The sequence below is a fragment of the Phyllostomus discolor genome, chromosome 4 (assembly GCF_004126475.2).
Source record: "Phyllostomus discolor isolate MPI-MPIP mPhyDis1 chromosome 4, mPhyDis1.pri.v3, whole genome shotgun sequence".
NCBI classification, from domain to species: domain Eukaryota; kingdom Metazoa; phylum Chordata; class Mammalia; order Chiroptera; family Phyllostomidae; genus Phyllostomus; species Phyllostomus discolor.
The window spans coordinates 127,647,116-127,672,309 of record NC_040906.2 but is presented as its reverse complement, the minus strand read 5'-3'; the positions used below and the strand labels follow the sequence as shown (position 1 = coordinate 127,672,309).

At 37.7% G+C, this 25,194-nt stretch overlaps 1 protein-coding gene across 16 annotated transcripts in view; it reads left to right on the top strand.

Moving 5' to 3' along the window:
• The window catches only part of DST (dystonin), a 447,461-nt gene that overhangs the window by 244,230 nt on the left and 178,037 nt on the right, over positions 1 to 25,194 (top strand). For all 16 annotated transcript variants that reach the window (XM_036024287.1, XM_036024285.1, XM_036024266.1 and 13 more), the window contains 3 exons: positions 8,027 to 8,193; positions 23,689 to 23,801; positions 23,897 to 24,003. In XM_036024287.1, the coding sequence (XP_035880180.1) occupies positions 8,027 to 8,193; positions 23,689 to 23,801; positions 23,897 to 24,003 (387 nt within the window). The remainder of the gene's footprint in view (positions 1 to 8,026; positions 8,194 to 23,688; positions 23,802 to 23,896; positions 24,004 to 25,194) is intronic.

Here is a 25,194-nt window from a genome sequence, read left to right as displayed (position 1 = left end):
AGGGCAAGACTCGGTGCAGTGATACTAGCTAGAAGACTGCTACTGGTCTAGACACTGAGGCTTATTAGTTCCAGAGGAAGGTGCAAGCTCCCTTTTCACCAAATGTCATTCTAGGCCTGTTATGACTGTGTCATGAAAGACGGCATTTTCTCCTGTGCCCGACCCCAGAGCCTCTCCCATAGCCCCCGTACCTTCTTCTTTTAGTTCCGGTTACTAGGGTTTCAATTACTGAGTGTTGCCAGAGCTCTGCCAAGAGGGAGAAGGGAAAATGTACAGTAAAATACTGGTGTTCTGTGTCTGGGTAGAGGCATTGTGGGAAAAGATAACGTAGGAAAGGGCATGAGGTTTTTTTGTTCTTGGTGGCATGATTTTTTAGGCTGAGTTAAGTTTTCATTTTTTTTAGTTTTAGTTTTGGACCTTGCTTATATGGAGTGAAAAGATAAAACAGAAACAGTGAATTCTTTGTTCTTAAGGCTCAGAATCCTGAACTATAAAAAATGACTTTATGTATTGAGTGTCTGGATTGTTTTTTGTGCTCTGAAGGGCTCAACATAATTTCTTCAAAAATGTAGACACCAGCCAAGTTTCCAGTTCAGTGGGTTGAAGACCTCCTAATCCAAATGGTTAGATTTTCTGAGCATTTGTTTTATTAACCACTAGGAACAATACTTTTGGAATTACATTTGGAGAACCTGCTTTCTAACATGACCAGACAGTTTTGTGAATGCCTAATGTTGAGTGTTTTTATAGCCCAGTACTGTTTTCTGTAAACCAGCTTTTGTCAGGGCTCTGGAAAATATTTGCCCTTGACATAAAAAGCTTGCAGTTTTTTTTCCTAATTTAGGCTTGGACTATCTAAGAAGAGGAATACGCATAAGTAGACTGGTGGCAAAAACAAATTACCCTTCCTTGCTGTAGCCATGTAGTGGCATCACCCCATTCTGGCTTCTACAGTCTAGGGAGAAATAACATTTCCTCTATAATTCAAGTGAAATTAAAATTTGGCCTTTCATGCATGTGATATGTATGTATAGCAAAAAGGTTATGAAGGCTGGGTGTTTCCCTGTTACTTTGCTGTAACCATTTTCATGTGGGACTTGAACTTATCTGATAATGATAAATAATAAAATATGATTACTTTGGCAGAATCTGTGATAATTTACTGAAATTTCACATTTAAAGTGAATAAACCAGAAAAAAAATTCAGTGAACTTTCTTAGTTAAGTAAAAGAGGAAGCTCCTAAAGCAGACCAAAACATGACATTACCAATGGTGAGACTCAGTTCTAGAAGAAGGTGGAAGCTTTGCTGACCAATATCATTCTAGACCTATCATAATTGTGTCCTCAAAGATACTATTGAAATTGGAGTTCACTTGGTTCCTATGGTTGTATGGTTTTCTATAACACATCTTTATAGCCGAAAGTTTAAGGCAAGAGTAAAGAAGACATAGAGCTGCCTTGATCAGGACTGAGGTTTGGCTGGGTGGTTGCAGGGCACGGAGGAAGATGTGAGGGCGTTGAGGATATTGATTGAGGTGACAGATCATGTAGTACAGGCCAGATAGAGAAGGACATAATGATGGAAGAGGACTCATAGACTGGGGCAAAATTTGGAAAGACAAGAAATCTGAGATGTTGGCAAAACCCGATAATTGGTTTAGCAAGAGGTTAGGGAACGAAAGTACTAGAAGAATGGAAAACTGCTATCAGAAGGTAAATATGTGAGCTGGACTTGTTCTGGTTCAAGATGCCGAGATCCAGGATGTGGTGTGCGAACAGCTAAAGTAGAGAGAAGCTCAAGGACTGTAAGGATGAGGTCCTAGGTGGAGAAAGGCACATACTCAGCCAGGTGCCAAACCTTTGGGATGTGGGGATCATTTCTGAGAAGAGGAAGAAGATGGTAGTGCAAGAGTGGCCTATGTTGTAAAAAATGAGTCTTCATACACGTGACTAATGATTTGAAAACTATTGGCTTTGCATCACAGGGGAGTTAGAATAAACTCGCCTTGTCTGTGGTACCTGAGACTTGAATTAATACAGTGGGGGAGACTTGGAGTTCAGTACAAAGGTAGAAGCAGTGTAAAGTATTGAAGGCATAAGAGATTTTGTTTGCTATGAAATAAATGTTTCTGGAAAGTTTAGGAATGGTGGCAAGCTGGGTCAGGAGAGATGCAGCATGAGAATAAGCTCAGTTACAGGAAGAACTTGAATTTGGGTGGTAGTCAACAATGACCTGGATGTGAGGCATGAGGGCTTCAAGTTTCCAAAAGGAACTCTGGCTGACAGATTGCTGGTGAGAAGCTTTAAGCAGCAAATACTACAAATAAAAATGCAAACATTTATAGTTTTTGCATGCCATGCACTTTGTTAAACACTTGATGTAGATTATTCCATCTAATCTTTAGAACCACTCAATAGGTAGAAGTTATATGTTGTTATACAAAGTTTTAAAGTGAGGAAGTGGATTTTGGAGAGATTATGTGAATAGCTCGGGTTTATAATTTTAATTGGAAAGAAAGAAGTAAAACTGTCATTATTTGTAGATGACATGATACTATGTAGATAGGGAGAACCCTAAAGATTCCATCAAAAACTACTGGAACTGATAAATGAATATAGTAAAGCAGCAGGATACAAAATAAATATTCAGAAATTGGTTGCATTTTTATACATTGATAATGAACTGTCAGAAAGAGAAACTAAAAACAATCCATTTAAAATTGCATCAAAAAAAAGTAAAATACTTAGGAATAAATTTAACCAAGGAGCTAAAATACCTGTAACATTGAAAATTATAAGACATTGAAGAAAGAAATTGACCCTGGCCAGTGTGGCTCAGTTGGTTGGAGCATTGTCTCATAAACTGAAGTGTTGTAGGTTCGATTTCTGGTCAGGGCAGATGCCGAAGTTGTGGGTTTGATCCTGGTCATGGTGCATATGAAAAGCAGCCAATTGATGCTTTTCTCTCACATCAATGCTTCTCTCCCTCTTTCTGCCTCCCCCTCTCTTGAAATTAATAAGCATGTTCTTGGATGAAGATAAAAAAAACGTACTTGCATGTAGGACAACTCAGAAAAGTAAATGAATGGATGGAATCTACTGTATGATAAAAATGCCAAGCATACCATTTAAAAAAAGACAGAAAGTGAAGAAGATACAAATAAATGGAAGCACATACCATGCCCAGGGATAAGAAGAATTATTATCGTTAAGATGTCCATGCTACCCAGATTCAACACAATTCCTATCAAAATACCAATGGCACTTTTCACAAAACTAGAACAAATAATCCAAAAACTTATGTGGAATAACAAGAGATCCAGGATAGCCACAGAAATCTTGAGAAAGAAGAACAAAATTGGAGGTGTCACACACCCTGATACCAAACTATACTATAAAGCTATAGTAATCAAAACAGCATGGTACTGGCATAAAAAATAGACACATAGATTAAAGGAACAGAATAGAGAGCCTAGAAATAAACCCATGCCTATATGGCGAATTAATATATGATAAAGGGAACAAAAACATACAATGGGGTAAAGACAGTCTAATCAATAAATTGTGTTAGAAAAATTGGACAGAAATTGAAAAAATGAAAGCAGATCACCAACTTACACCATACACAAGAATAAACTCAAAATGGATTAAAGATGTAAATGAAGATCCAAAATCATAAACTTGAAGAAAACGTAGGCAGTAAAATCTTTAACAATTCTCTTAGCAATATTTTTTCTTATATATCTTCTTGGGCAAGGGCAACAAAAGAAATGGGACTACATCAAACTAAAAAGGTTTTGTACAGTAAAAGAAAACATCAGCAAAATGAAAAGACAACCTACTGAATGGGCGAAGATATTTGCCAGTGATATGTGTGGTAAAAGGAGTTACTGTTCAAAATGTACAAAGAACGCATATGACTCAACATCAAAAAACCAAACAATCCAATTAAAAAGTGGGTAGAAGACTTGAATAAATACTCCAAAAAGGGCATACAGGTGGCCAATAGACATATGTAGACACTCAGCATCAGTACTTATTAGAGAAATGTAAATTAAAACCACAATAAGATAGCACCTCACACTTGTCAGAATGGCTGTCATCAATAAAATAACAAACAACAAATGTTGGTGAGGATGTGGGGAAAAGAAAACCGTCATGCACTGTTGGTGGGAATGTGGATTGGTACAGGTGTGAATAACTACATGCCTTAGGAACCAGCAATTCCACTTCAGGGTATATATTCAAAGAAACTTTAAAACACTAATTCAAAAGAATGTATGTACCCCTGTGTTCATTGCAGTGTTATTTACAATAGTCGAGATGTGGAAGCAGCCCGAGTGTCTTTCCATCAATATACGAGTGGATAAGATGTAAAGTACTACTGGGCCAAAAAAGAATGAAATCTCATCATTTGGGACAGCATGGGTGGACCTAGAGGGTATTATGTTAGGTGAGATAAGTCGGAAAAAGATAAATGCCATATGATTTCACTTATATGTGGAATCTATAGAACAAAATAAATGAACAAACAAAATAGAAACAGACTCATATTACAGAGAACAAGACTGATGGTTGCCAGAGGGGAGTGTGTTTGGGGGCTGGGTGAAAAAGGTGAAGGGATTAAGAAGTACAAATTGGTAGTTACAGAATAGTCATGTGGTGTAGAGTCCAGCATAGGGAATATCGGGGGAATCACTTTGTAAAGTACAGGATTGTTTAACCACTGTGCTGTCCACCTGAAAGTAATAAAATAATGTTGAATGTAGACTGTAATTGAAAACTAAAGTTACAAAATCCGTTAACTCTTGGAGAATGGGATGTGAACCCAGGCAGCAGGAATTGAAACCTCCCTCATTATCACTGCGCTGCCCCAGGATTTGACAAAAGGATACCTGATTACTTCTAGTGCCCAACCTGATTGGTGGTTATTGCTGGGGCATTCAGGCTGTCCTGCTGATTTTATATCAGGGTCATGAATGACAAGAGCAGGTTTACAATTTTTGGCATTAATTTATTTTTCTTTTTCATTTTGGCTACATGGTGTCACCAACAGTTTGATATACTCTATAGATAGTGAATGATAGTATAATATATTAAAAAGTACCTTACATGTCCACGTGGGGGTAATATCAGTTAATTGGAAATAGCAGGAGGAACTGAAAATAAGTTAATGTGTTAGTAATCTTTAATATGTTGAAGTTTGGTTCATAATATGTTTGAATATGCGTTTTTAAATTACAGCCTTTTGAATAGTAGATGCATGTGTAACACTGAAATTTTTGTGTATATTTATCTATTGCCCATTATCTATTTGCCTGAAGTTTATCTATTAGAAAGAAACTTACTTAATAAGAATATGTGATTTTCTCTTGGTTGATGTTTAGACTATTTTCAGACTTGTAAACTTTTCCTCCTTTAACATCATTCCTGGGGTAAAATACTGTTTAGCACTTGAACCTATTAAACTTAAATTGGTACCTTGCAGTTGAAATTTCTGACTTCCCTTGTTACTAGGTAATTACTTTTGTGACTGCACTGGCCTGGACTGTTCCTGACCCAGGAGAAAATAGCCCCCCTCCTCCAGCTACCCCCTTTTTCTTTATATAGTTATGAATACCACCCATGTAGCTTCTTCTGCATTGCAAGGGTCCCCAAAGTGGTTAGTTTTATAATTTGTAAAGGTAAAAAGGGACCTGTGAAATTTTACCTAGAGGTTTAATGTTTTCATTTACACAGTTTCCTAGGTTAGTTTCTCTGAACCCTTGTGTTCGTAGATTTTGATTATTTTAAGGCAGCAAGTTGAAAAGCTTTACCTTTTACTCCTCCTCACAGGAAGAGAATTGGGAGGACAGTGAAGCCAAGATTGTGCTTCTCCCTTTGTCAAAAAGAATAATAATCACAATAAAAGAGCTGACACGTTTAGCATGCACTTACTACACACCAGGTGCTATGTTGTTGAATTCTCACCGCACAGTGTAATAAGTATTACCATCATTATTTTGAAAGTGTTGGAGATATGATTTAAGCTTACACAGTGTGCTAGAAAGGTTCTCCAGGATAATCTTAAACCAGAATGTCAGTTGGAAGTTGGATGGGAAAATATTGGTGGTTTTTCAGCTCTTTCTCACATTCAGAAAAAAAAAAGAAAAGATATTTCTTCTATATATCCTTTATAATGTATTCACAAACACAGTTTTTCTCCATGCTGCTGATGTTAACACAGATACACAGGAAAGATGGTTAAAATCCTGGCCACCTGTCAAGGAGCATGTCCCTTCTGTGGCTATGAGTGGAGCTCAACAGGGCATGGCTGCCTCTGCTGAACCCCAGAGAAAGGGTGTGTGTGGCCATGATCTCCAGGTGGTGGTGTTGGGGGCTGCCAGGCCTGGCGTGGTCCTGAGCTGCTGGAGCATTGTAGCCCCAGGTCCCTGGGTTGGGCACCCCTCTGGCTCCTGTAGCAGCTGGGAGGAATAAAGGGCTTCCTGTTTGAGCTTGGCATTGCCACAGTGACTGAAGGCTTTCTTTAGTCTGGTGGGATTTTTGTTGTTGTTGTTAATTCTCTACTTTCTTGCTTGACTCTGCCTATTTTGACCTCTGACTTTTGTGTTGTATTTATAATCTCATAGTAAGAATTTTAGGCTGAAAGACTCAAACATTATTTGCTTCTGTCCCCTACCTTCTCATTTATAGATGGAGAAGTTGACTCATAGACATGAAATAAATTATTCAAAGTCATGGGACTTGTGGCTGGGACTAGAAATCAATCTTGTGACTTTAGTGATTTTTTTTTTCCTGTTACCAAGTGACTTGTCCCTCCCTATGTCTTGCTTCCAATCTCTTATTTGCTCTTCATGATCCTGGCTTGCTGCCTGTCTTCCTAATCCTCTGGATTTGTGCCTTGCACTGAATGAGGGAACAGTTGTTTGCTGGTGTTAATCGCAGCTTTGGAATTACTGTGTGACTCCTCTGTAAAGGCACTTTGTGCCTTATATCATTATCAGCAGATTAAGTAGGACAGTTCTGTTTCTTAAGAAAACGTAAATCATGTGAACTGGTGACCTGGTTTATTATTATTATTATTATTATTATTATTTAATGGAAGAAACTTTTAGGAAATTTAATGAAAACCAAAAGCATGGGGAAAAAATCAGATGAGAAAGGTTTCACGTTGAGTAGGCTAAGCAAGGACACATGAGAAAATTAAAGAGACCTTAGGCCAACCTGTTATGCAATGCACTTAATCGGATAGGGCACATTTTCCTTCTTTGCACAATATCTGTTGGATCAAATTCTGCTCTGCAGGTGGAAATGTAGATTTATTTGTAGGTTTTACTTTTGTTCCATTTGAATTTGGAAAAACATTTGCTTGAGTTGTTTTAACAGATCTGATTAACAGGAGGAATGTAGTTTTTTAAAATATTTTATTTATTTATTTTTAGAGAGGGAAGGGAGGGAGAAAGAGAGAGAGAGAAACATCAATGTGCCGTTGCCAGGGGCCATGGCCTGCAACCCAGGCATGTGCCCTGACTGGGAATCGAACCTGCAACACTTGGGTTCACAGCCCGAGCTCAATCCACTGAGCTACGCCAGCCAGGGGGAATATAGATTTTTTAATGCAGTGATATTTGGCTATAAGAAAAAAATTAGATGCTTAGATTTACTCTTTTTCAATCTATTAATTTCATTCTTTTTAATCCCCACCTGAGGATATGTTCATTGATTTGGGTGGGGGGAGAGAGACACTGATAGGTTGCCTCCTATCTGTGCCCTCAGTGGGGACGGACCTGCAAACTTGGTGTATAGAAGGATGCTCCAACCAACTGAGCCACCCAGCCAAGGCTATTAACTTCTTTGAAACTCAGTTTCCCTAGATGTAAAATGGGGTAAATATGCTTAGTTTATAAGTGACAGTTATCAGAATTAAGTAAAATAACGCTTGTATAGTGCTTGACACACAGTAGATTCTTACTCTGATTTGGCATCCTTCCTTTCTACTGATTTGACACTTTTCATTATGTTTAGATATCTGATATCCACGTTACTGGAGAGTCAGAGGACATGTCTGCTAAGGAGAGGTTGCTCCTGTGGACACAGCAGGCAACGGAGGGTTATGCTGGAATACGGTGTGAAAATTTCACTACCTGCTGGAGAGATGGAAAACTGTTTAATGCCATCATTCATAAATACAGGTATGGAATTTGTGGAATTTTCTCTTTAGACAAATATGAGTTTCTGTCATTTCCAAATTTTACAATAACCTTTTTCATTACAGAGGCAATACACATGCAGGCAGAAAATTAAAAAATACAGACAAGTAAAAGTAAAAACATCGCATTCCAACCACACAAGAGATCTTCCCTCTAAGCTTAAAGTACACACGGAGACCTGCACAGCTATAATATGTCTTTGGATTGTGCTAGCAGTCTAGCAGGCGTTAAGGCCTGATATGTAGAATCTACCTGTAGGTGACCAAGTTTGTGTATGTAGAGAATTGATGAGTAGTAAGATAAGGATTTAGTTCAGGCTTAGAGATCACAAATGTCCAAATTATAGTCTCCTAGTCTAGTTACTCTTGTGAGTAGCTGGGTTTAACAGTGGCCAATTTTGAGGATTATTAACAACTAAATCCAAGGAAACACTTACCTGGTACTTACTAAATTCCAGGCACTATCCTGAGCAGTTTACACGTATTAATTCATTTAATCCTCTCTGCATCACTAAGGGAATATTGTCACCCCGATTAATAGAAACTGGCCACTTGCTTCAGGTCACACAACCAGCAAGTGGCCAACTTGGGATTCAAACCCAGGCATTCTGGCACTTGAGTCTGTGTTTCTATCAGGAGCTAAATTCCAAGAAAATACTTATTGAAAACTACGTATTTCTTGATCCCAGTTATTTTTCCTAGTTTTTCAAAGATTATATCATGTTGTTGAGGAACTGTGTATCTTCCTAAATATAGTAAACCTAAGGGACAACTCATGAAACCGTGACAAACTTATTTGATACAACAAAATAATAACTCTATAGAATAGTTAATATTTTGATACCTTTCTAAATGTCAGGTGTTCTGTACGTGCTCTCCATGTGTTGTCTCATTCAAATCTCCCAACAGTCCCCTGAAGCAGGAACTGTTACTGTCCCACTTCACTGGGACCTCCAGTTTGCTAAGGCCACACTGCTAGTGAGTGACAGAGTTACTTTACCCCTGGTCTGTTGGACTTGAAATCCTCTTATCTGTTTCTCCTCTCTTTTCCCTTTGTTTCTTTCCTCTCACTCCCTTTCTTTTCTCTCTCATACTTTGGAAACTTTGACATCTATGAAACTGTGATACATCTCACACCAGGGGCCCCTTTTAAACACTCTAACAGCCTGCTTCCTTTACAGAATGACATTTCAGTGGAGGGAAGTATAGGCTGCTGAATTAAGAGGAAGCAGGATCAGCTTGCCTACACTTGCCCAAAATAAAATACAGCTCTTCTTGAGTAACACGACGACGAGAGGGTTTATCGGTTACAGACACTGTGATTATCATACTGTGCTTTGCATGTGACTTAGAACAGAAGGCCATCAGAGGCCTGGGTAGCTGGACACAGTCTATACCTGAGATGATAAGATCATCTGGGTCTTTGAATAAAAATATTTAGATTCTTTGAAGTCTTTTAGGTAGAAGCAAAGCATTTAGAAGCTAGCTATTTTCAAATAATTAACTTAGAAACAATGATCTCTAGGCATTGTCTCTACAATACTAATGAAGGATGATAAATACAGATTAGTATAGTATATTCATGCTATGCATTTTTCCCCTGAGTACTTGAATAAGTCAGTGTGTATGTCAAAGATCCTAAAGTTTCCTGGGGAAGTTTAATGTTATAGAGCTTAGATTGCTTAGGAGATCATTTGGTTCTTTTGAATGTTACTTATTTTGAACTTTTATTTTGGCAGAATGGTCATTTTAGAAAATCGTTTAGCCTTCACTTTGAATTTTGATTTCTTAGTTTGCTTTGTTTTCCTTTGTTAGAATTCATTATAAAGATTCTGAGTGTCAGGTCTAACTCTTACAAGTATTCTTTGTTGCTAAGTTTTGTTGTTATCCTGTGCCTCATAAAATATTACTGTTTTTTTTTTCACTACAAGGAGCTTTTCATCTGTGGAACTGTATTTTAATTAATGCCCTTGGGCCTTTTTTTTTAACTTAAAAAACAAGTACTTTTCTTCTAGCATGTGTAAGAATTAAATAGATGGGGTTGAACTATGCATAGTTTTCACTATTGAATGTCTTGATTTTTTCTAAAAACAAAAGACAAAGTTATAGACAATTGAAAAATCACTATGAGTAGACATTTGATATTGGACAGTAATTGCATTTAGAGAGTAGTGTCTTCTTTTATAGTTGATTTTACTTGGTAATTATTTTCATAAATTTTGTGATGTATTTGTACTGGGCATTTTGGATATTTTTTAGATAAAAAGTTTTCTTATTAATATGCATTTTATTTGTCTTTTGGCTCATGAGTTTCATTTCTACTCAATTATCAAGTCCAACCCCCTGGAAAACTTTGTTGAGAAAATTCTAAGCATGAGCGAGGGCTTAGCAGGAGAGAACCCTGAGATCGCTGCAGTGGCCAGAGAGGGATATGATGCCCCTTACACAGCAAGTCTGCCTGCTCTAGAGAGAATATGAAAGATTTCTGTGGAGATTAGAAGAAAAATAGGTAACATTGTCATTTAAAAGTGATTTGTCATTGTAAAAAGTGACTTAAGATTTCTGCCTATATAACATGTTCTAAAGATTTAGAAATATTGATCTGAAATGAGAACAGAGTAATAACATCCATCACATTGTATTATTATAAATACCGTTGAATGTTATTAGTTGAGTGCATTAGTTTGGATTTTCTAGCATATTTTTATTGTTCCCACTTAGAATATGATTTTTAAAAGTAGGGAGAATGTGACTGTAGTAAGTAGTACTTCACTAATAGTTTAGGTATCCTAAAATATTCCATAGAAAACTTAATTTTCTATTATCCCTATTTCTTCAAAGAACAATTAAGTGAAATAAAAATGAAGAGAAATTCATATAAGACTAATTTATAGATATTATACAATAAAATGGCCCATAAAGGTAAAAAGAAAGTAACTGTCACATAATAGGTATCTGAGAAATATATGCAGAATACTGACTGTGTATTAGTTTCTGACAAGTTGTTTTTTATATGTGGTAGGTTTTAAAATGATCAATATCCTGTGAAATAGATGGCACTTTTTCCATTGTATCAATTTATTAAATTAGCAAATTATTAAGTTGAGGCTCCAAAGGTAACTAACATGCTCAGCATCACATACTTTTTCAATAGCATAGGTGATCGCCTTGGCTGGTGTGACTTGGTTGGGCATTGTCCCACAAACTGGAAGGTGGCCAGGTGGATTCCTAGTTGGGACACATGCCTGGGTTGCAGGTTCGGTTCCCAGTCAGGGCGTGTACAGAAGGCAGCCAGTTGATGTTTCTCACTCACACTGATGTTTCTCTCCCTCTCTTTCTCCCTCCCTTCTCCTCTCTCTAAAAAAAAATAAGTAAATAAATAAGCATAAAAAGTCAATAGTAATAGATGATTGCTTTGGATTCTCAAGTCCTCATATACTTCTGTATAACTGCTCATGTAATTTCCTGTAGGCAAACTAGATATCAAGAAATGGAACTATTGACTAGAACTGCTATGTGGTATTGCAGCCTTGAAGATTAGCGATATTCAGCAAAGATATATGAAACTTCTTGATGAATTAAAGAAATGACTAAATGACTAGAACCGTATATAACTGCCATCTAAGATCTTTGTCCCTTGTAAGAAATGAATGAGGGACAACCCTGATTGCTTAACTTGAATTAGCCATAGATGAAAATAGCTTCAGCGACAACTCTAATGTAGTAAATAAAATTGTCAATACTTGGCATTAGTAAGAGAAAAATCACTAACAAACTGTTCTATAGTTTTAGTATGTCATATTATCCCAAAGAGGCTGGGTAGTACAGTGGATAATAAGGATGAGAGAGTATTTAATAATATGATTTTGTGGGAGAGATTACAAAAGATAGTTCTGTAGGTTCTTTTTAAATAGGTCATTGACAAATACATTATTTTGTTCTGTTTTCTTAGGAAATGCTGTTCCTCATTCCTTCTAGGAACGTCTATGTTCAGTTTTCAGTGGAAAGGGTTCAAATAATAAAAATACCACATATCTGTACTAGTTTCTACTTGTTTTGTTTGTATAGTTTGAATTTTCTTTAAAGCATATTAAAGTTTTTTTAACTGAAAACCACCACTGGTAAGAGATCTTAGGTAAAGAAGCCTTAGGTAAATAAGATCTTAGGTAAAAAAGCCAGGTAAATTGCCCCTGGCCTTGATTTTTCATTCAAACAAACAAGGAAGACTGGATTTGATCGACTTAGATCAAAAGGATGTCATAAAAATATTTGATAAGTAAGTAGCTTAAAAGCAAGAGAGGATGAAGTAGAATTAACTGAGAACCAGCAGCCAAGGGGTAGGAGTATCTCCTAAACACTAGTAGATTAACCAGTCACCAAGAGATAAGATAGAAACAGAGGAGTAAAATTCCAGGGTAGTCCATGTCCTTCAGAGGTAGGTGTTACAAGAAGTTTCAACTGGTAGCTCTGTGCTCTTATTTTTAAGTTTGCTCTGGCATCAGTAAAATTGACTTCTTTCTTTCTGAGAGAAGTAAAACTCTGTCTTCCAACTTGAAGTTCAGCTCCTGACTTGTCTTACTTTATCAGTCTCTCCAAGTGGGTATCTACCCCGGAACGCTGATGAAAGCCAAGTTCCAAAACAGCAGTACCCAGTATCTCTGAGTGTGGAAACATGTTCGCCTGAGCAGGCATGAACATGAATGCGGCCCACAGGCCTGAAAGGAGAGACGAAGTGTGCAGTGGGACCAGATGAACCTCAGGTGGCGACATGGAAAGATACTGCGTGTGTCAAGACCAAACTGCCTGGGGGCTGGGGGGTGTTTTGAAGAGAGATGATTTCTGTTTTCTAGTTTCTGCTAGTCTTATTCTTGTTTTTAATTTATTTCACTCATTTCATTAATTTTCCTTTTAAGGCCCCTGACATTCTTTTCAAAAGCATGTTTTAAATATATTACCCAAGTAAGACTCCACATTTTTGAAATAGGTTGTATTCAGGAGCATGCCTTTTAAGTATTTTCTAGTTAGGCAGCTAGGAATTTTTCACTTGTCTGAGTGTATAGTTGGAAAGGTAGCAATTATTTTGTTCGTTGTTTGCCTTTTGAATTAGAATTTAATGGGACCATCATATTTCATTACTTTAAATGTTTAAAGATGCTGTAATTGGGAAGGTCAAACTGTAAGGCTGTGGTCAGAACCATCTGGTTTAATAGTCTGACCCAGAGGCCTGTGATTCAGCCACATGCTTGGATTCAGTCACACCTTACAGGCTAAACTGGATCAGACTGGTTTAATACAGCAAGGACTGCCCTTTAGGGTTTGAAATGTTCCCATAGGAAGTTGAATTAGTGTTGAGTAGGTGATTCTTATCCCTCAGATCTGGTCAGCCCTCAGGCTGCAGAACTGAGGGTGTGTGTGTGTGTGTTCGCATACTGCACGCTGGTATGGGCCCTGGTTTGTGTGGCCGTGGGCTAGACACAGAGAGTTCTGCAGGTTCTGAATTTTTAAAAAGTCACAAGTACATATATCAGTTTATCAGGCAAAATCAAATTGCTTACTTACCTTACCAAATAAACTCAAAACACTTGAACTCTGAGAGCATAAATGGTTGACTTCCAACCATTATCACAAATTTAAATCCTTGGAGAGCTGGCATGCACTGCTTGTGCTGAGTCTGCACTCATGTGAGGTCTGCGCGTTTCTGTCCCCATCTGGTGACAGTTTCTGTGTATCTGTGTATTTTTACATGCAGTTTTGGGGATACTGTTTGGCATGTAGAGGAAATAGCTACTTATTTTATCTTCTTTGTATGTTCCTGGCCCTCTTGCTAACGTTAATTTATAGAAATTCTCTATAATACTAATTCTGTAGAGTCCTAATTGTATGAGATAGCTCCTTACAGATAATAAGTAAGGCACAGCTGAAATTTGCTTGGTTCCATTTTTTGAGTCAGAAAACTGAGAAAGTGACGCTCCCACAGTAGGAAGATGGCTCACCCAGCTGTGCTCCTTGTGAGAGCAGTTTCTGCAAGAGGTACTCCTTGCCATGGCTCTACTTTTTCCTGTGCATGTGATTAAAAAAAAAAGCAACCAGTTGAAAATACAATATATGAATATAAAACACTTAGAGTAAAAGGGATGGTATCAAAATGTGATCCCCCCAATTTCTGAGGCAATTGCTGTTAAGTTTTTTTCATATTCTTCTAGAAATTTTCGATGCATGTACAAATACCTGTTTTTCCTTTTGCAGGGGAAGAGTCAACTTTATTGAGGTAGTGTTTATATAAGCACCTAATCTTGAACACATATAATCTTTTATAAATACAAATGAGAGAGCAGGCAGTATAGTTGTTTTTCTGTTATTCAATAGATGTTATTGCATTATTCTTTGTTTCCCTTTAATTTATTTTAGCCATCTTTCCATGTAGGAACAAATAGATTTACCTTATTCTTTTAAATGCTGCATAGGATTCTTCTATATGCATATAATATAATTTATTTAGTAGCATCTTAATGATGGACATTGTTATTTGCTACTTAAAGATGTTGGGATGGACTTTGTATATGTCTTTGTGCAGATGTATGAATGTGTCCACAGGATAAGGTCCTAGAAGTAGAATGGCTGCGTTAAAGGATATTACATTTAAAGTTCTAAGACATATGTCTGAATGGTCTGCCAAGAGTCGGATTGATATATACCCCTTCTGTGCTGTTTCCCTTCCATGATGCCTTTAAGAAAGAAGCAATTAGTTACTTTGTTCATTTCATTGTAGCAATTTTAACCTCCCCTTTGATTTTTCTTCAGCTTTAAAATATGTGCCAGAAATATGCAGATCTGTGTTTCCCTGTGCATGGTATGCAAGCTGTTAGTCTAAACACGTATGTGTTAAGAGTTTAGTGGGGAAAATGGCCAAACAAGTTGGCAAATCTGAATGATCCAATCATTCAAAAAGAATGTCAGCAGTGGGGGCTGCATCACTGTGCCAGAGATTTAGGGAGTGTGCAGCCAACGCCAGTGTCCCACCCTGCGTGGTGCTGCTGCTCCACTGGCACTAGGGCACGTGCCTATGCAGCTCAGGAGAAGGGGGGCTTTGATGAAAGGCTTCGCTTACTTGACAGCTGACCTGTTCTTCCTCCACCATGTTTCCTGTCAGCATCCTTACCTTTCTCTTACATTACAATTTCTTTTACGCTGCAGGAGCAGCAGGCATGGGATCTCTCCATCTACTTTTCTTTGATAGGTCCATCTATTTCGTTACAGCACTTTTATTTTGCCCCATTCATAGGTTCATATTCTAATGTTATTCTGTGAAATGAAGTAGTTTAATTATTTTTTCTACCAGAGTAAAAACTAAGCTGAGCCATCCCCTTTTCTTGGGTGGTGGCACGGGGTGGGGAGAGATGGTGGTGTTGATCCCCTAGTCACTAAGGCTTACTTATAATTTACTTTCATAAGTTCACTAAAATGTAGTTACTGAAGAACTTACTTCACTGTCAAAATCAATGCTATTTTCCGCATTTCTTAAAGTCTATGAGGCTGTTATGGAATTGATTATTTGCAAGATGAGTCATAGTTTATTAAGTATCTTTTAATTTCTGAGGTGGTGAGATTCCAATCTTGAAGTACTAATAAAGCTTGCTGTAAATTATAGTGCTTCTTATTTTTTGCTTTCTTTCTTGTTGTTAGTAGAGAGTCAGTTTGTAGAACAAAGTTGGAAAAATATTTGAAATAAACTCAGGCATCTAGTTTTGAGAAAAGGGAAAATTACCGTCATAGCTTATTGCTTCCTTGGAGTTCTTGGCTGTGTTTCTTTCAGTAATATGTGTCCAAATATGAGCATAAAGGAATGTCTCTACCTGGTTACGCAACTGTGGGTGGGACTCCTGCATGTTCATATTTATTTGTGGGGAGGAGAAGGGAGGATCTGTTACAGGTCTTTTTTTTTTCTTTCCTGGGGGTGAGGTGGGGAGGTGAGATGCTTTTTGCACCAATAAAAACAGTAGGAATATGCTAAGCCCGAACATGATTTAATCCAAACAGTCATCTTAGGGAATTTGTTATGGCAACTGCTCTGCCATCGTAGGATAAGCGAGGCACATTCAGTGAATATTTTCATTGTGTGATTTATTGAAGAGCAGATGTTAAGTGGCATATGTGGCTTCACGTATGTGTGTGAGTTGGTGAGCTGTGTTCTAGAGTACAGAAGTAGTTCTAAATCTGACCTCTAGGTAAAGGTAGTGGGTTTTTTTGTTTTAAACTTCTATAGAATCCTTTTTAGTTCCTTGCAAGCTGCTGAGAGCATGCTAATTTCCCAGGAAAGCCTGACCCCATATGAGTGCAGCTATCTGCTTTGTCTGTGCTTGTACCCAAGCAATGAAGCACATGGGAGAAAGCTAAACTTCAGGATGGATGGGTTTCACTGTAACCTCATGGTTAGCAGCCTCAAATGGTGCTGTGGCCAAGCAGTCTTTCTGTCCATGTTAACTCAACCTTTTCTCTCCCTCACACCAGCTTTCCTTCCCTCACTGTTAACTGATGGTCTCAGTTCCTGATCTCAGAGCAGATGGGAGCCAGCCAGTGTCAGGTCTTTCTTTGTGCCTCCAGACTTGCTTTGCACCTATCCTAGCCCCTGTCAGCAGAGGAAGCCTCTCTGCACTATCCAAGGCCTATCCCATTCCTCCTGTGTTCTGGATCCTATCTCTGATTGCCCCTGAAAACTTCTTTCTCGTTGTGTTAAACTTTTTTCTCTCAACAGATCTTTCTCATTGGACTTTAAACTCGTTGAAGCTTCTTTGTTAATAAAACAACAAACAGTAACCTGCCCCCAGCCCCATGCTTTTTTCCATCTACTGCCTTATATTACTCCTTTCCTTGAAAGCCAGACTTCTCAAAAGAGTTGTCTATACACTCCATTTTTATTTCTTTACTCCATATTTATTCCTCAACCAGCTGTAATCTGCTTTCTGGCACGATAATCCACCAAAACATTTCTTTTAGGCCAATGAATGACTTCTGTGTGGCTAAATCTTATGGACATTTTTTTAGATCTCACCTTCCTTACTGCTTAGTGTTTGATTCTCTTAACTAGCTTTTTCTTCCCGAAATACTCTTTTTCTGTAGCATTACAGCACTACACTCCCCTGGTTTTTCCTCCTGTTTCTTGGGCTGCTCCTGCTTACTTCCCTTTGCAGACTCCACCTCTTTCCTGTGAGGCTGGTAGGAAGATTTTCAAAGTTGCCTGTTCAGCTTTCTCTCTTCTCTCTGTGTTGACTCTCATCCATGCCGACACCCCTTATTACTATAACCAGTGTTATAAAACCACATTCCGTGGATCTGACCTTGTAAGTATCTCTTCACTTTTCCCCACTGCTACCACATTCTTCTGCGAGTCGCCGTGGTCTCCTACCTGGACCCTGTGGGAGTGCTTTCACCACTTTAAACCTTTAAATTTCTTCTCCATCGGACCTCGGATCTGATCATTTAATCCCTTATAACCTTAATGCATTTTAATGGTTTTCTGTAGTCCTTGTAAAAATGTTCAAAATCTTTGCAGAAATTCATGTGATTCTGTTTTTCATAAATCCTTATCCTAGGATATGTTTATTGATTTTAGAGAGAGGAAGGGAGGAGGGGAGAGAGAGAGAGAGACAGAGAGAGACATCAATCTGTTGCCTCTTGAATGTGCCCCAATTAGGGATTGATCCTGCAGCCTTTGGTATACAGTATGATGTTTCAACCAACTGAGCCACCTGGCCAGGGCAGAGATTCTGCATGATCCTGACCCCTGCTATCCACCCAGCCTCATCTCTTACGATGTCCCCCTTGCTGCTGGCTGCTCACCCATGAGTTGATCTCCTTGTATTCATGTTCCTTCCAGGTACAGAACACATGTGTGGTTTTGTCAGCTACCTGGGTTCTGTCCACTGGGTTCTCTCCTGTCTTATTCCCAAGCTCCCTTTGGAGCTCTGAGCTCTGCATATACACAGTGCCTACATCCTAAGTGCTAAAGGGCTGAGCACATGGTAGATGCTTATTAAATATGAAGAAAATGAATGAACTTACTAGTTTGTTGACTGGGAAGAATTATTTATAATTAGCATAACAAAGCACCAACTTCTACCTTCTCTGATTATATATTCTTTACATTGTTTATTATGTAAATAGGTTTATGGTCTTTATAACCTGTCTACATTGCTCATTGTACTGAATTTCACAAGTACTTTCACATGGCTCCTCTCTTGAGACCCTGGGCAAATCCATTAGGTTCTTTAAACTTTATGGCAGTAGCAGCCCCGAATATCCTCCCTCCACCCCCACACATATTTCCAGAGGCTCCCTAGGGGGAACTGGAATTCTAAATGATTATTGTAATTCCTGATTTCCATTTTTTGTAGAAGGAAACTGAGATACAGGTTTCTAGATTAGTGTTCTAAGTTAAATAGCAAATTAGGACTAAATCACGGGATACTTGAATCACATCCTTTAACTTTTTTTCATGTCAATATCGCCTTTACTCTCAATATGTAGAAAGAGTCTTAAATTTTTAAAACATTGTGGTAAAATACACTAACATAAAATTTATCATCCTAACCATTTTTAAGTGTACAGTAGAGTGGCATTAAGTACATTCACATTGTTGTGTAACTATCATCACCATCCATCTCCAGAACTCTTTCTTTCCATCTCACAAGACTAAGATAGTAAGTATATCCATTAAACAGTAACCCCCCATCTTCCCCTTGCCCCTAGCAACCACCATTCTGCTTTCTATTGCCCTTTTTTAAAATTACTTTATTGTTGTTCAATTACAGTTGTCTGCATTTTCTCCCCACCACTCCCCCCACCCAAGCCAAACCCACCTCCTTCACTTCCACCTTCCCCCTTAGCTTTGTCCATGTGTCCTTTATAGTTGTTTCTGAAAACCCTGCTCCCCTCTGTTCCCTCCTTGCTCCCCTCTAGCTATCATTAGATTGTTCTTAATTTCAATGTCTGGTTATATTTTGTTTGCATTTTTATTTTGTTGATTAGGTTCCAGTTAATGGTGAGACCATATGGTATTTGTCCCTGACCACTTGGCTTATTTCACTTAGCATAATGCTCTCCACTTCCATCCATGCTGTCCCAAAGGGTAGGAGCTCCTTCTTTCTCTCTGCTGCATAAAATTCCATTGTGTAAATGTACCATAGTTTTTTGACCCATTCATTTACTGATGGACACTTAGGTTGCTTCCAGTGCTTGGCTATTGTAAATTGTGCCGCTATGAGCATTGGGGGTGCATAGATTCTTTTGGTTTGGTGTTTCAGGGCTCTTAGGGTATAATCTATTGCCCTTTTTTTAATTGAGAAAGAAAATTGCTGCCCACCGTCCTTCCAGCTGATCAGGTAGCTCAAATCACAGAGTTAAATGCTTTTGGTTGTGATTTAAAAAATGTTACCAAGTGAGACAGAAAAAGACAAAAAAAATGTTACCAAATGGTGTCTTTTCTAGATTTCATCATTTACTATGTATTTCAGAGTTGGGCTAACATGAAATGCTCCCCACTCCCAATCCTACATGTGTTCTTCTCCTCTAGATTTAAACAATGAAAATCAACACTGAAAAAGAGATAAAAATGTTGCTGTCTCTTACTGAGGGCATAAAACAGTGGGCACATTTGTGTTTATGTCTCTTCATGTTTGCCTTGTAACACTTATCTGATAGTATTGTGGGATTTTTAAAAACTTGAAGTAAGCCCTGGCTGGTGTAGCTCAGTGGATTGAGCGCGGGCTGGGAACCAAAGTGTCCCAGGTTCGATTCCCAGCCAGGGTACATTCCTGGATTGCAGGCCATAACCCCCAGCAACCGCACATTGATGTCTCTCTGTGTCTCTGTCCCTGTCTCTATCTCTCTCTCTCTCTCCCTCCCTTACCTCCCTAAAAATAAATAAATAAATAAATCTTTAAAAAGAGATTCTTTAAAAAAAAACTTGAAGTATAATTCACATATAACACTATTAGTTCCAGATGTACAGCATAATGATTCAATATTTGTATATATTGCAAAGTGACCACTACAATAAGTCTAATTAACATCTATCATCTCATATAGTCACAAAATTTTTTTTCTTGTGAAAAGAACTTTTAAGATCTTTCAGCAACTTTCAAATATGCAATACAGTATTATTAACTATAGTTGCATTTCCTTTCAGAATTGTGTGTAATTCTCATGCAAGCTAATAAATTCATAAAGTGTTTGAGGACTGTGCCAAAATTAAAAAATTTTTTTATTTTATTGATGAGAGAGAGAGAGAGAGAGGAACACATGAATTGTGTTCCACTTATTTGTACATTCTTTGGTAGATTCTTATATGTGGATCAAACTCACAACTTGGGCATATCAGGATGAACCTCTAACCAACTAAACTAGCTGGCCAAGGCAAAAAAAAATTTCTTATGCAATTTTAATGTTATCTAGTTTGGTTATCTGTCATGTATCCACATACATATACACATATGGATGCATGTGTATACCAGTATGTACATGTGTATGTATGTGTGTATGTGGATATATATATCTATTTTGTCCATAGAGAATACTTTTTAAAAGATGCATGTTGTATGAAAGATGAACATTACTTTTATCCAGAATTATTTGGTATAGTGGCAATAGCCATATTTTTGGTGCCTTTTTGTCCTGTATTTTTGGGACAAATTACTGCACTAAGCATGCATGTATGAGTGGTTTCTTCTTTTTTGGCCTCATTTGAAACTTTATCTTATGGCCTGTTTTGGTTTTCTACTTCTAATTTAAAATTTGTTATTTTCCTACATTTTACTTTTTTTGTAAGCTGTTTTTAAAAATTCATAGAAAAATGATGGCATATAAACAATATATATTTATAATTGTAATCTGTGACGATTGAGTCATTTAGAAAATTTTGCATTATCATAGAAGTTAGAGTGGCCTCTTTTTCATAAAAGGACTATGATATATTATTTTAGGTGGCAAAGGATTATCTTATATGATTTTGAAAGGTTTCCAGAAATTAAGGAAGTCAGAATAGTTAATGCTTAACTTCCTAAACTATAATACAGGAACATGGTTACTATCTTCTACATGCCAACATTATGGTGTTGTCCTTGGTTAGTGAAACCTGAGATGGGAATGAAATTTCCTATTAATATTATAGAAAAAGGAGATAGCACAGTGAAATGAAACCCATCTTCTTTATGTGGAAAATAGCTGAAGCTTTTAAATATTATATTATCCCAGAAAGACTACGAAGAAAGAAAGAAGGTAGACAGGTCACAACATGTGTGACTTCTGGAGGCTTCAGACACACGGAGGCAAAGCAGTATGAAGGCTAAAATGACCAACATTAGCAGATGACTGGGGAGGGACAGGACTTTACTTTTTTGTACTGGTTTTAAAATTGTATCCTTTTTTGCTTTTTTGCTTAATTTTGTCTACTGTCATTTTTTAATGGTCAAAAACTGTTTCAGTTTTTGTTCATTAAAGTGTTAACTATCATGATGAGGAGGTGATTTATCCAAACTCATCCAGCTTCTTTTGTGCTGAAATGACTGTGTTATTCAGGAGGAAGTTTTATGTTTTATTTTCTTACTCAAAAACTTGATTCTTCAATGACTTTATTCATTCTGCATGGGATTACTCAGTGCTCACTTTCTTTGCTAATGGCAGGGTTCACATAGCAACATGCTCTTTCTTGTTGGGAGATTTGGCAAACCCAGAAAGGCTGGTTTTTATTTCCTCAAAATGTGTGAACTTTATGGAAGCAAAGCAGTTTTATGAACTTTAGATATTTGTTATTGTCAAGAATGTTATACATACCTGTTCAGTAATTTTGAAGCAGGCCGATTCTTCAAAATGGGTCTTGTGAATAAAATGCTTTTATGTGAATAAAAAATGTTATTTCTGGAGGCATGTCACTTAACTCTTCTGTTGTTTTCAGTGGATTTATTGCTTCTATAATAAATGTAAGATCACTTTTCAGTGATCAAATTGGTGAAATTGTAAAGCATAAAAAATTTCCTTATAATTTCCTGGGAAATAAGTAGGTGGGTGATGGTAGGTATAATTCAAGGTAATGAACACTTCAAAGATCTGTATAACTGTAACTAGATTCTTTGGAAGTCTGTAGTCTCATCAGATAAAAAGAGGAGTACAAATTGCTGTTTTCCTTCCTAAGATTAATGACATATTTTCAAAGAGTTTCTCATATAGACAGCCTTCCAAGTAGTATTCAAAGTAACGTGCATTTCACTTGTTGCACACTACGGCTGGGCCCTCTCGCTCACTCTCCTGCAGTTAAAACAGAGTGTCTGTAGATGCAGAGAGCCTTCACTTAGAAGCTGACAAACAGGTTCTAACTCAGCGATTTTGGGACTGGGTGCCACTCTTTTTGAAGGCTTTACTATTTCCACATTTGTTTCTGCGTTCTTTTAATGCTTTATTTTTGAGATGAAAGTTTCCTGACTGGCTTCTGACCTTGAGTAAAGTTTCCAACTGCCGTATTTTACCTCCTAACTTAAGGAGTATTTTAGTCTTTTCTTGTCTTGTAGAGATAGAGCTAGGTATCCTTGTGGTTTAGAGTATCATGTCAATCTTACAAATTAGAAAGAGATGAAGACTGAGGTGTAAGAGCATGTATGTGTGTGTGTGGACATGCAAATATACAAACTAGTGCTTAGTTATTTATTATTCAAATTCCTAACTAACCAACCTGTTTACTGGGTTATCTATAGGTATTTGTTGAATGTCTACCAAGTATGTTCCTCTCTATCTCAGTAGAAGGATAAAATACAATTGCATATTAGTACATGGTTCTTGCCATCTTCATGTTGACCAGTTGGGAGAAACAAGGATGTGCACATTAAACAGTGAATTAATAGGGCAAGGATGTATGTGATTATTCTAAGTGCCAAATTGACTGGCACAGGCCCAGGAGTATGAGGAGTTCGAGGAACAGAGAGAGAAAATTGAGAGCTGGGAAGGTGAGGGGTCCACAGAGGATGTGGGGCTTGATCCCTGCTTGCAAGGATGAGTGGGATCATGGGAGACAACAGTGACAGGGAAGGACTTCCGGGATAGGGGGGTGCCATGGGCATGTCATTGAACTGGGTAAAAGCTTTTGTGTTTGGGGAGAAACATTGAGAGGATGCTGGTTAGACTGGAAGGATACTGTTGAGTAGCGGAAATTACATGGGTTGAATAGGACAGACATTTATATAGATTCTGATTTTGAGGGATTCGTAAACCTTGCCAAAAGTTATGTATGTTCAGAGTTTTATATTTTCTTCATTACACTTGCCTTTGCCACACAAAAGTTTCTGAGAAAAGTAAGCAATGTTTGATAAAAATCTCCTTAACACGGACTTGGTATTAATGTTTGCAGCAGTTGCTATATAAATAGTTACACATGTAAATATGATGTTGAATTGGCACATGAGAAATGTAATTGACGCAGTGAATTTCTTCCTAGGCCGGACCTGATAGACATGAATACTGTTGCTGTTCAAAGCAACCTCGCAAATTTAGAGCACGCTTTTTATGTAGCAGAAAAAATTGGTGTTATCAGACTTCTGGATCCGGAAGGTGAGTTGTTGTTGTGACCTGATGTAGACTGGCCTGCGTGTTTGAATGAGAGTGATCTCTCAATATTTTGAAATAACTTCTGTTGCTGCTTTTAGATGTTGATGTCTCCTCTCCTGATGAAAAGTCAGTAATAACGTATGTGTCATCTCTCTATGATGCCTTTCCCAAAGTCCCGGAAGGTGGTGAAGGCATTGGTGCAAATGTGAGTATTGACTTTTCCATACTAGAAGCTTCTGATTCAGCAATGCCCAGTTAACTGAATTCTTTGATAGTGCTTTTTAAACCATTCTTAACTATCAAATATTTTTAAAGAATTTGAGTTAATATGCTATTTATTAAACTGATATTGCATGTGTTTTAGTGGAGCCATTCCAACCATTAAAATTAAAATATAACAAAATGTGTTCTGTGTCATAAAGTAGGCTATTCAGAGTTATTGGTCATTTTATAAAGAACATCTATAAACTACTAAACTTTGGAGATTCTCATTTTTAACTTGTTGCCATTTTTATAACTGCTCTATTTGATATATTTGTATAGAATATTTCACATTTGAAGTTACTTTCAAGTTGTCAGCTCACATGCGTCCATGAGAGCAGGTGGCTCGGTACTTTCTGAGTAGTGAGACCCAGAGGAAGGTTATGTATTTTGCCAAGTTGGCAGAGCTACTGTGCATGCAGGGCAGGGTCTCTGACACATAGCTTTGGACTCTATCTACAGTCCACCAAGATTTGTGTAATTCAGTTCAATCGTTCATTTTTAGTGGTTGTGCTAAGAAGTGCTTATGCATTTCTGGAAGAGACAGGAACCCCTATATGTGTTATGCATTTGGGGGTGATCACCCCTTACTCTGGGCTTCTCCCCTCCACCTTGCAAGTACCATTTTAAAATATTTACTTTAAAGATTTAGGAGCTCATCTTGGTGAGCTCTCTTTTCTGGTCTTTCACTTCACCTCTGTATGCTGTTGTTTTAAGAGTTATTTCCACACTCATCCTCTTGTTCTTTCTCTCAAAAGTTTTATCTACTCCTTTTACTGACATCTAAGTAACTTGCTCCTGTTCATCCTCTCTGATTCAGTGTAGTTCTCCAATGACTCAGTGTTGAGTGCTGCTTGAGAATGTTTCTGGTGGCCATTCTTTGCTCCACTCTCTGCCTACCTTCACCCCATTCCTGGCTCTTACCCCTTTACACTAGAACCAGAATGATGGCTTTCTTATGGTTTTCCATCTCCCATTACTTTTCTCTTCCCATAAACCCTGCACACTGTCACAAAATTAGCTTGAAAACGTTTGGTGGCTTCATGTGGCTTGCAAGATTAAATCCAGTCCAGATATTCTGACATTCAAAATTCTGCATATATGAATTCAGCCTGTCTTCATTTTGAGCTATGCA